Genomic DNA, 12455 nt, shown 5'->3' with positions numbered 1-12455 from the left:
AAAAATTGTCTTCCACAAAACCGGTCCCTGGTGCCAAAAAGGTTGGGGACCGCTGCTCTAAAAAGCCCTGGGAATTGATAGACCAGAATGCTGCATGCTTATCGCCCAATGTGAGATGATGAGCAGTCTTCAAGATTTTGTCTCTTTTTGCTTATCTGCCTTTTATAATTTTTCTACATCTCAATATGCATTGCTTGCATAATATAGGTAAGGTTAAAACAAAGGTAGACAAACAAGCAAAATGTAACATGAGATGGAAAACACCTGGTGTGGTGGACAAGAACCCTGGCCTGAGGATCTGGGCTCAGATCCTGTCCCTTATGTGCTAGGCCAAGTCTTATGAACTCAGACACATCACCCACCGCTGAGCCTCTGCTTCTGCCTCTCTGCAGTGGGACTGCCTGCCCTACCTGCCCCACAGGTGTATTTGAGGATAAAAATAGAAGAGTAGTGTTCACCTGCGCAGTTCACTTACTCAATTTCAGTTGCCAGATTTGAGCCTGAGATCTGGGTGACCTTCCTTGGATTCTGTTATGTGTTTCCTTTCCATTTTTGAACGTGCTTTGAAAAGTGAACACCATAATGCAGGTGTAACTGTCAGGTGGGATGTTGCCTGCAATAATGATAACAGTAATAATAGATACCAGGCCTTTTTGGATCTTAATATATACTTTGGAAGAAAACCAATAACTTTTTTAAGACATGAAAATTTTACGTTGGTCTAAGTTTAAAATACACCTGTTTTAGTATCCCTCATTAACATATTGGTTTTTTGTTAAACTTCACCTTCCTGGGGGAGTTGGAATAACTTGGGCATCATTTATGTTTTCATCCTTGAACTGGTACTGGTCTGATGACTTTGTGGTGGTACCAGGTCAGCAAAATGCCTGCATAGGTGGGAAGATGGTAGAGTGGCAGCCGGCTGCAGTCAACACCTCAGGTGGAATGTGACCATGAAGCTGCAGTTGACCAGCTCTTAATGAAACTGATAATTCCATCTCAGCAATTAGAATTGTGCCCAGGAACAATTAAGCTTAACTTTGACTGAGAATCAACTCTTCCTGCCAACTCGACCTCAGGTTGTAAGGGAAAGAATGAGTCCCTATGGGTGATGAGACATATTGTTGTACGCCTTCATCATTTCAGCGGTGGGAAGCCATCCCACACCTGCCACACATGAGGCACCAGACGGATGAGGTTGTGTTGGATCCTGCTGCAGGGGGGTCACCAGCTGACCTGCCTCCTGTAGCATTCAGTGTACCTGGGTCAAGAGTGTGGGACTCAGTAGAGAGAAACTTTTGAGTCAACCCAGGCATCCCTGCCCTCACAAACAGTGTGGCAAGGTAGTTCAGAGCCCAGGCTGTAGAGCTAGACCTCTGGCCCACGTAGCTGCATGATCTTGGACTTCTGGCTTTGTTTCTCTGTAAAGTGGTTGGTTATAGAAGCCGCTGCAGAAGGCTAGGATGATGGGCAGGAAGACCTATGTGCAATGTCTGACACAGAAACCTCTCAGGAATATTATTATTAATATTGAATTCCACTGTATATAGCTTTCTTAAATATTGAAGTTTTACTTTTTGCTTTTTAAAAGTAATTTATGTTCCTTACAAGTAAATCAGAAAATACAGAAAAGTTGGGAAAAAAAGGTCACAAATCACATTGCCACCTGAAGCCAATCCTTGTGAGCATTTTGAATCCTGTCCTTCTTACCTGTTTGCATGCATGCATGCATGTGTGTGTGTACATGCACTTTTGTGTGGTAGCTGCTTTTTAGTTAATTTACAGTTGTAATTATACTGTGCAGTATGTTATATCTGGCATCTTGTCTTGTTCACTTACATAGTGTGAGATTTTCCTATCAGTGTGTACATTCTTTGGGTTTTCTTATTCTATTAAGGAATATTTAGCCAAAGCATTTACATGGCAATTTCATTTCCATATCTAGAAATGTTAAGATCCAAAAAATATGATTTCCCAAATAATAGAGGACTAGCAGCTTTGTAGAGAAATGAGTTGAACACGTGTGGTCAGTTTTGCCATTGAAGCTTTTTGTATTATTTTTAACACAGACATAACAGCCTTTAACCTAGATCATTTTCTTTCTCTCCTCAGGACAATTTTCCTAGTATTACTGTTTTCTCAATATGCCAGAAATGTTAAATTTCCTCTCCCAATTTACAAATCCAAGAAAGGATGGACTGCATACAAGTTACAGCTTTTCAAAATGTTCCCTGTGAGTAGTCACCTTTTTTTTTTTTTTGGCAATATTGCCTTTGGTTCATATGTAAAATGTTTATATGAGAAGAGGGGTTTTAAGCAGGTCGTCCTGGGGGGACCATGTCTGTGTGATGATATCAGGGTACTAATGACCACCCAAATCACCACAGACCTAAAATTTAAAAGCAGTGGATGTTTCCAATGCTGGAGTCCTTTTAGCAGTATGTGAGAGGACATTGATTGTCCTTGGAATTGAGGGAGGTCTGACTCCATGTGGCCTTTTCAGGCCCATTGTCCATTATTCTTATTTTACTAGCCAGATTCGGGCTAAATAACTTTACTGCATAAAACTGCTCTCATGGGCTTCCCTGGTGGCGCAGTGGTTGAGAGTCCGCCTGCTGATGCAGGGGACACGGGTTCGTGCCCCGGTCCGGGAGGATCCCACATGCCACGGAGCAGCTTCAGTATTTGCAGCACACGGGCTCAGTAGTTGTGACACACGGGCTTAGTTGCTCCACGGCATGTGGGATCTTCCCAGACCAGGGCTCAAACCCATGTCCCCTGCATTGGCAGGTGGATTCTTAACCACTGCTAATGATGGCCATTCTGACTGGTGTGAGGTGATACCTCATAGTAGTTTTGATTTTCATTTCTCTAATAATTAGTGATGTTGAGCATCTTTTCATGTGCCTGTTGGCCATCTGTGTGTCCTCTTTGGAGAAATGTCTATTTAGGTCTTCTGCCCATTTTTCGATTGGGTTGTTTGGTTTTTTGTTATTGAGTTGTATGAGCTGTTTGTATATTTTGGAAATTAAGCCCTTGTTGGTCACATCAGCACATGGGCATTGGTCTCTGTGTGGGATTGTAAATTCACCCAACCTTTCTGTATGTATTTAGCAGTTTGTATCAAACACTTTTTAATAAGATTTTCACTGTTTGACAGATCTGTTCTGGTCCTAGGAACTTGTCATAAGGAGACATTCAGACTGGTGCCAGGGAAGGATGATTCATTGCAGTTGTTTCTGTTGCTCCCAATGTCATACCTTATGGGACGTGTTTAAATAAGATGTGGTACATCCACTAGATGGAATGCTAAGCAGCCACTAAGGTGCTGATGCAGGTTGCCATCTCTTGAGGTCAGGGCGTTAACTGAGGCTGCAAGCTAGTTGGGAAGCAGCATGTAAAGTATGATTCGAGTTTGGGCCAAATGATGACCTGTTTGTCCTCTAGGGACAAGGATGACATCAGATAGTCCTATCTCCCTCTCTAATCCCAGTGCCTGGGACCCGATGACATGCTCTAAAACAGGGTTCCCCAACCCCCAGGCCACAGACCGGTACTGGTCCGCAGTCTGTTAGGTACCGGGCCGCACAGCAGGAGGTCAGTGGCAGGTGAGTGAGCGAAGCTTCACCTGCCACTCCCCATTGCTCACATTACCACCTGAACCATCTACCCCCCACCCCACCCCCGCCTGTGGAAAAATTGTCTTCCACAAAACCGGTCCCTGGTGCCAAAAAGGTTGGGGACCGCTGCTCTAAAAAGCCCTGGGAATTGATAGACCAGAATGCTGCATGCTTATCGCCCAATGTGAGATGATGAGCAGTCTTCAAGATTTTGTCTCTTTTTGCTTATCTGCCTTTTATAATTTTTCTACATCTCAATATGCATTGCTTGCATAATATAGGTAAGGTTAAAACAAAGGTAGACAAACAAGCAAAATGTAACATGAGATGGAAAACACCTGGTGTGGTGGACAAGAACCCTGGCCTGAGGATCTGGGCTCAGATCCTGTCCCTTATGTGCTAGGCCAAGTCTTATGAACTCAGACACATCACCCACCGCTGAGCCTCTGCTTCTGCCTCTCTGCAGTGGGACTGCCTGCCCTACCTGCCCCACAGGTGTATTTGAGGATAAAAATAGAAGAGTAGTGTTCACCTGCGCAGTTCACTTACTCAATTTCAGTTGCCAGATTTGAGCCTGAGATCTGGGTGACCTTCCTTGGATTCTGTTATGTGTTTCCTTTCCATTTTTGAACGTGCTTTGAAAAGTGAACACCATAATGCAGGTGTAACTGTCAGGTGGGATGTTGCCTGCAATAATGATAACAGTAATAATAGATACCAGGCCTTTTTGGATCTTAATATATACTTTGGAAGAAAACCAATAACTTTTTTAAGACATGAAAATTTTACGTTGGTCTAAGTTTAAAATACACCTGTTTTAGTATCCCTCATTAACATATTGGTTTTTTGTTAAACTTCACCTTCCTGGGGGAGTTGGAATAACTTGGGCATCATTTATGTTTTCATCCTTGAACTGGTACTGGTCTGATGACTTTGTGGTGGTACCAGGTCAGCAAAATGCCTGCATAGGTGGGAAGATGGTAGAGTGGCAGCCGGCTGCAGTCAACACCTCAGGTGGAATGTGACCATGAAGCTGCAGTTGACCAGCTCTTAATGAAACTGATAATTCCATCTCAGCAATTAGAATTGTGCCCAGGAACAATTAAGCTTAACTTTGACTGAGAATCAACTCTTCCTGCCAACTCGACCTCAGGTTGTAAGGGAAAGAATGAGTCCCTATGGGTGATGAGACATATTGTTGTACGCCTTCATCATTTCAGCGGTGGGAAGCCATCCCACACCTGCCACACATGAGGCACCAGACGGATGAGGTTGTGTTGGATCCTGCTGCAGGGGGGTCACCAGCTGACCTGCCTCCTGTAGCATTCAGTGTACCTGGGTCAAGAGTGTGGGACTCAGTAGAGAGAAACTTTTGAGTCAACCCAGGCATCCCTGCCCTCACAAACAGTGTGGCAAGGTAGTTCAGAGCCCAGGCTGTAGAGCTAGACCTCTGGCCCACGTAGCTGCATGATCTTGGACTTCTGGCTTTGTTTCTCTGTAAAGTGGATGGTTATAGAAGCCGCTGCAGAAGGCTAGGATGATGGGCAGGAAGACCTATGTGCAATGTCTGACACAGAAACCTCTCAGGAATATTATTATTAATATTGAATTCCACTGTATATAGCTTTCTTAAATATTGAAGTTTTACTTTTTGCTTTTTAAAAGTAATTTATGTTCCTTACAAGTAAATCAGAAAATACAGAAAAGTTGGGAAAAAAAGGTCACAAATCACATTGCCACCTGAAGCCAATCCTTGTGAGCATTTTGAATCCTGTCCTTCTTACCTGTTTGCATGCATGCATGCATGTGTGTGTGTACATGCACTTTTGTGTGGTAGCTGCTTTTTAGTTAATTTACAGTTGTAATTATACTGTGCAGTATGTTATATCTGGCATCTTGTCTTGTTCACTTACATAGTGTGAGATTTTCCTATCAGTGTGTACATTCTTTGGGTTTTCTTATTCTATTAAGGAATATTTAGCCAAAGCATTTACATGGCAATTTCATTTCCATATCTAGAAATGTTAAGATCCAAAAAATATGATTTCCCAAATAATAGAGGACTAGCAGCTTTGTAGAGAAATGAGTTGAACACGTGTGGTCAGTTTTGCCATTGAAGCTTTTTGTATTATTTTTAACACAGACATAACAGCCTTTAACCTAGATCATTTTCTTTCTCTCCTCAGGACAATTTTCCTAGTATTACTGTTTTCTCAATATGCCAGAAATGTTAAATTTCCTCTCCCAATTTACAAATCCAAGAAAGGATGGACTGCATACAAGTTACAGCTTTTCAAAATGTTCCCTGTGAGTAGTCACCTTTTTTTTTTTTTTGGCAATATTGCCTTTGGTTCATATGTAAAATGTTTATATGAGAAGAGGGGTTTTAAGCAGGTCGTCCTGGGGGGACCATGTCTGTGTGATGATATCAGGGTACTAATGACCACCCAAATCACCACAGACCTAAAATTTAAAAGCAGTGGATGTTTCCAATGCTGGAGTCCTTTTAGCAGTATGTGAGAGGACATTGATTGTCCTTGGAATTGAGGGAGGTCTGACTCCATGTGGCCTTTTCAGGCCCATTGTCCATTATTCTTATTTTACTAGCCAGATTCGGGCTAAATAACTTTACTGCATAAAACTGCTCTCATGGGCTTCCCTGGTGGCGCAGTGGTTGAGAGTCCGCCTGCTGATGCAGGGGACACGGGTTCGTGCCCCGGTCCGGGAGGATCCCACATGCCACGGAGCAGCTGGGCCCATGAGCCATGGCCGCTGAGCCTGCGCGTCCGGAGCCTGTGCTCTGCCACGGGAGAGGCCACAACAGTGAGAGGCCCGCGTACCGCAAAAAAAAAAAACCAAAAAACAAAAAACTGCTCTCTCTAAATGTGATTCCATTCAAGGAATAGGTTCTGAGATCCCTTATGTGTTTTTTCTGCAAAGTACTGATGATGATGGGTTCTGGGGTATGATATTCCGACTGCAGGAAGGCGTCTTTTGCCAACAACCACCACTTCTGTTGGCCTGACAGAGCTTTTTCCTTTGACCACTTCAGATCATCCTGGCCATCCTTGTGTCCTGGCTGCTCTGCTTCATCTTCACAGTAACAGATGTCTTCCCTCCTGATAGCATGAAGTATGGCTTCTATGCTCGAACTGATGCCAGGCAGGGTGTGCTTCTGGTAGCCCCGTGGTTTAAGGTCCCATACCCATGTAAGTATTGTGGTGGCCAAGAGGGGTCAGGAGCCCACAAGGGCCCAACCTAGAGGAGTTGGAAGTTGGCAGGAGGCTCTGCAACACGAAAGGCCTTCTTTGTCCCAGAGCATGCCCTGGAAGTCTTACTATTCTGGCCCTTAGAGGATTAGACAGCAGAAAAGGGAGGCAGGAGGCTTTGTCCCCAGAGGGCCATAGTTAACACACAGAGACTAACCAGCTCCCTTCTCAGGTATACTGGTTGTTTCTTTTGGTTCCACTAGGGCAAAATCCCAGACATAAAGGGGTCTCTTGCCAGATTTGAGCTCTGATGGCCAGGATTTGAGGGCAGCTGCTTAGAAAGGCAAGTACAGAGCTGCACAGTACCCAAGCCACTGAAATGAACAGACTTGAGTGGGAGGGGCCTGAAGATTAGCAGACAGCTCAAGCATGATGGAGTTTGTATAATCTTTTAATGGGTAGCTATAATTTTTTTTTAATTTGGTCACAGCTGTCAGGTAAACTAATAATATTCATTCACAAATGGATGGACGATGGATCTTAAGTTATAATTTCATGTTGGGTAACTCTTGGCCAGGTGGCAGGGATGTACAATCCCCATCTGTGAGGTATCACTTGGATTCATCTGTAGCGTTTTCCAGACCCCAGCCCCGAAAGTGATTGGTGTGAACCCTGTGATGATTACATGCTTGTTGTATTGTGAAGAGTCTGTTCCTAGCATTTAAGGTTTTTATTAGAATGGAAACCTGAACTTAGTTGGGTTGTGCCAATTTATGCCCCTGTCCAGCAGTCACATTTTCATATTTTATGACAAGGAGGAAAAGCCAAGGATATTGAGACTGGGTTAGAGATAACTGTTCTAAGGACTTCCCTATAGGTCCAGTGACTGGGTCTCTTGTGCTTCCACTGCAGGGGGCACGGGTTCAATTCCTGGTCAGGGAACTAAGATCCCACATGCCACGACATGGCCGAAAAAAAAGAAAAGATAACTGTTCTAAGCATGTTAAATGATAGGGATGCTGGCAGTTGTTCCTTCTGGTCTTGACACATTTACAAACACTGTAAAAAGCTTAGTCTTTCTAAAAAACATTCTCATCAGATTATATGGTATAAGTATGTATTTATATATGCACAGATTCGTCCCCCCTATTCCCCCCCAGTACATGGTTCATAGACATACATGTAATCTGAGATAAAGTGAGTTTAAAAGTCAATTGGTGAGGGAGTCAGGAGGAGGCATGGGAGGGCAGGTAGGAGGAAGCCCCCACAGCACATGCGGAGTAGTCCTTGCTGCCTGTGCATGCGGCTCCCAAGATGAGCACAAATAGAAAACAGAGTGGGGTGTCCAGGAGAAGCAGCTGTGCGTGTGTTGAGAGACCAGAGAGATTTTGCTCAGGTACCATGGGGCCAATGCATAAGGAGGCATAACTGAGTTGGACAGGGCCTTAATGTCATGACTGCAGAGAGTGCTGTCTGGCTCCTCTTGACAACAGCCCTTGACTGCCACCAGCTTCTCTATTGCCAGATCTCCCCTAGATAAAGAGCTACTTCCAGAGCCAGAGGATGTAGTCTTATGTACTCTATAAAGTAACAAAATAAATTAAAGCTTCTAGATAAGAGGAAAGGTGAAATAACAGACTTAAATAGAAGGCTGGAAGCCAGCAGGTTTAAAATTTAAATAAATAATCTGAAGGAAAAGGGATCAAAAATTAAGATTACAAATTTTAAATGTTGAAGTAAATGGAATAAAGATTTTAAAAATAAGGACTTCAGGCTAAGGGGGAAAGATAAGAAAGCAGTAAAAAAGTAAAAAGACAGAAAATAAAAGGCAATTTCTGAAAAATAATAAATGGCAAAATAAAACAAGAATCCAACCCCCAAAATCAAGATACTAAAATGAAACCACAGTGCTACATCAGCAAAGGTAACTATATAAAAGGTTATTTAGAAAACACAAAATGTTGCTTGATAAAGAAATCATCTGCATGAGAAGAATCCATTCCAAACCAATCCAGAGATGAGATGTTGACCAAGCCAGTTGCTGGTGGGTCTGCACCTTGAACCCCTGACCATAGGCTGCCTCTGCACCCCCTGGTCAGCTCCCACAGGGTAAAGTGAGCTCCAGGCAGGAAAAGTTCTGTCTACACACACACTCCAGGCATATTCTGCACATCTTACTTTACGTGTCATCTGTTTCTTCCCAAACTTGTGGTTGCTCCCATTACCTATGAGACAGAGGCCAGGCCCCTCCAGGGGGCTGGTCAAGGCCTTCCAAACCTACCTGCCCCATGCTGCACACCCCCCTCTGCTGAGCACTAGCCTACTCCTGCCTGGCTGTGTCCATCCACTGATGCTCAGGCTGCTGCCTACCCAGAATGCCCTCTCCACCTGTTTCCTGCTCTCCAGGCCCTTCTTGGATAGGGACTGTGCTACTTCCTGACTTCCTAACTGGTACTCATTGTGACCTGGTTTGGGTTGCCTTCATTTGAAGTCTAATCATTGCACTGGTTCCAAGATCTTTTAGTGTCCTGATCCCTCGGTGCACTGTTGGCCCCTGCACAAGAGAAAATTTTATACATTTCTTTTTTCACTGTCCTTTCTATTTAGTAGCTCTGTTGTAACTAACGGTTCAGGGAAAGAAGGTTTAGGTACTTTACAAAGAAGGCTATTCGTTCTAACTAACAGTGAAGGTTCCTCATGCTATTTTTATTAAATAAGATCAATGGTTTTCGGTATCCAAATAGATATACTTTTAAAGAAAAAAAAAACCCTACTAAAAATTAAATCTGGATAGGATACTCAAAATGAAGCTACCTGGGGACTTTGCTTTGCTTTCGTAAAGGAAACTCTTTAATTTTCCATAACATGGTTTACTTAAAAAAAAAAAAAGTGCTGGAATTATACTAGAGAAGGGTTGTCTATACTTTGTGCCATGCTTTACTGTTGGGATTTAAATTTAGCTGGTGATTTTTCATTTGACGCCACCCCCTGGGCAGGAGCACTATTTTGTATCATGCTTTTTGCACAGCAGGGCTAAAAATCCTCTTCATACAAATTCCTATGCCAACAAAGCAGGCTGTGTTGAACTGTAATTTAACAGACACTGAGTGTGGCTTTGAAGCAGGAAGAGTAGTACCCGCCTCTTCCAGCCAAACAATTTCTTCTTTTAAATAAAGCAGACCAATCCTGGTTATGGCTGTCTTCATCCAACTCAGAAACTATTCCTAGGCATCTAGTGCACTGATGACTTAGGTGTAAAAATAAACAGATAGTTTCCATGAGCTTCAAAAATCTGAGTGGATCTTGTAGAGTCCTCTAACATACTGAATGACTCAATGTCCTGAGAACTTTTGCCTGCCTCTCTAAGAAAGTTCATGAGGCTTTCATGCTTGTTTTCCTTCCTTAGTTCAATGGGGACTGCCCACCATCTCTGCGGCTGGTGTCATCGGCATGCTCAGTGCGGTCGTTGCCAGTATTATCGAGTCTATCGGGGACTACTACGCCTGTGCAAGGCTGTCCTGTGCCCCACCGCCCCCCATCCATGCAATAAACAGGTGCGTTCCTGAGAAAAAATGAGCTCTTCATCGGGCCCAGCGCCTCATACTTTGCTCTTTGGTTTGGATAACCAAGAGTTTCAACATTAAGTAGCCAAGCACCAGGGCTCTTTATTGGCTCTTTATTTGTTTGTTTTGGACAAGTCACTGCCCCCATTTTGCCCTGATTTTCCTCATCCATAACATGGAGCAGAATTCCCACCCTTCTTCCTCATGGTAACAATTGTATAAGACCTTCTCTGTGAGATCACTCCAGACCTTAAACTCACCAAAACAAGTACCAGATACTGCCATTGTTCTTTGCTTGGTTTGGGTCATGGATGTATTGTCCCCTTTGATTTCTTGTTTTCCCAGCTGTTCTATTCACAGTTACAATTCATATAGAGATAGACAAGAGCAGGAATAAATGAAGTCTGTAGAATCTAGAGGTTTATGAGCTGTGGAGTTTATATTCTCTGCACATCTGGTCTTTAGTTTCTGGATGCTGGGGGCAAATTGGGCCCTATGGAAGCTGCAGAGAAGAGAAAATAGCCCAGATTATTCTGCCTTTCCCAGCCAGCTGCCGCCCTTCCAGAAGGGATTGTGTGTGATGAGATCCAAAGAGCTGGTGTCTTAGCATCTCTTGCATTGGTTCTGTTGGGGTTTAGAGTCCTGGTTTTTCTGTTTTTCTCTAATGGAGTTATTGCATATGAGTAAATTACTTATATACTGATTCTTTTAAAAGTTCTAATGTTTACAAAATTACAAAGCATTTCCTTTCTGATAAAACTATATAGTAATAGGAAAGGAATCAAATCAATGGATGACCCATGTTTGTCTTAGATTCCAACAAATGACTTTATATTTCTGGCTAAAATCTTTTAATTTGGAATAATTTTTAAACATTTGTATCTGATGTGTGGTTCAGAGATGTGCTTCTCAAAGTTGAATGAGCATGGAGAATCCTGTTAAAATGCAGGTCTTCAGATCTGGGGTGGGGCCTGAGAGTCTGCATTGCTAACCCCTCCTGGGGAGTGTGGAGGCTACAGGTCTGTGGACCCTGCCTTTGGGTCACAACCATTTAGAGTGTATTTCAGAGTATTTCTCCCGTGGAATGAATGTTTTTCTTTCCCCCATTCCTTTACGTTTTAGGGGGATTTTCGTGGAGGGTCTCTCCTGTGTTCTCGATGGCATATTTGGTACTGGGAATGGCTCTACTTCATCCAGTCCCAACATTGGAGTTTTGGGAATTACTAAGGTACAAATATTTTTCTAATTAAATGGTTGGGCCTCTAAATGTTGATCCATTTCATTGATTGGTCTGGCCACTGTGAGTTCCAAAAGGATGGGCTCCAATTCCGAGATCATCTTCTTTCCCATCTCTTATTTTTTCATTGATGGGTTTTTGGAATGCTGATAGAGGTCTCTTTAGCCTTGACTGACCTGGGTAGGCAGGCACTCCGGTGCTATTCCTTCATACATTCCACAAATTTTTATTAAGCACTGACCCTTTGCCAGGCTACTGTTCTAGGCACTTGGGATACATCAGTGAATAAAAAAGAGAAATATCCCCATCGTCTGTGGAGTTTAGATTCTAGCAGAGGAAGACAAGCAATAAATAGTAAGCATAATAAGTATGACAGAAATATGGGGCAGGGTGGGGGATCAGGAGGGTAAGTGTTAAATCGGATAGTCAGGCTAAGCCTCATTGAGAAGATGACTTTGAGCAAAGACCTGATGGAGCTGAGGGAGGGAACGGTGCACGTACCTGGGGAGGGCCATTCATTCCGGCAGGGCAACCGCCAGTGCAAAGCCTATCGCAGGAGCAGGCTGGCATGCTGCAGATCAGAAAGGAGGCCAGTGGGGCAGGAAGCAGAGAGGGGAGTGGGAGTGGGCCTGGTAAGAGCAGATAAGGTTCTTGGGGTAACTGAGGGCCAGGTCGTGCAGCCCTACAGGCTGCCAGGGGCTGAGTGGAAGTGGGGGCCGAAGGGCGTGACTCCATCTGATTTTTTTTTTTTTTTTAAAGAATCACTATGGCTGCTATGATGAAAGTAGAACATGGTGGGCGGGCGAGAGGGTAGAAACAGGAGGCC

At 43.6% G+C, this 12455-nt stretch overlaps 1 protein-coding gene across 1 annotated transcript in view; it reads left to right on the top strand.

The window, feature by feature from the left end:
- SLC23A2 (solute carrier family 23 member 2) overlaps window positions 1-12455 on the top strand; it is a 146917-nt gene that overhangs the window by 121843 nt on the left and 12619 nt on the right. The window contains exons 9-12 of the mRNA XM_024123283.3: window positions 2113-2233; window positions 6673-6829; window positions 10236-10383; window positions 11515-11620. Of these exons, the coding sequence (XP_023979051.1) occupies window positions 2113-2233; window positions 6673-6829; window positions 10236-10383; window positions 11515-11620 (532 nt within the window). The remainder of the gene's footprint in view (window positions 1-2112; window positions 2234-6672; window positions 6830-10235; window positions 10384-11514; window positions 11621-12455) is intronic.

The sequence above is a fragment of the Physeter macrocephalus genome, chromosome 14, assembly GCF_002837175.3.
Source record: "Physeter macrocephalus isolate SW-GA chromosome 14, ASM283717v5, whole genome shotgun sequence".
Classification (NCBI taxonomy): domain Eukaryota; kingdom Metazoa; phylum Chordata; class Mammalia; order Artiodactyla; family Physeteridae; genus Physeter; species Physeter macrocephalus.
This window is presented reverse-complemented; position numbering and strand designations above follow the sequence as displayed.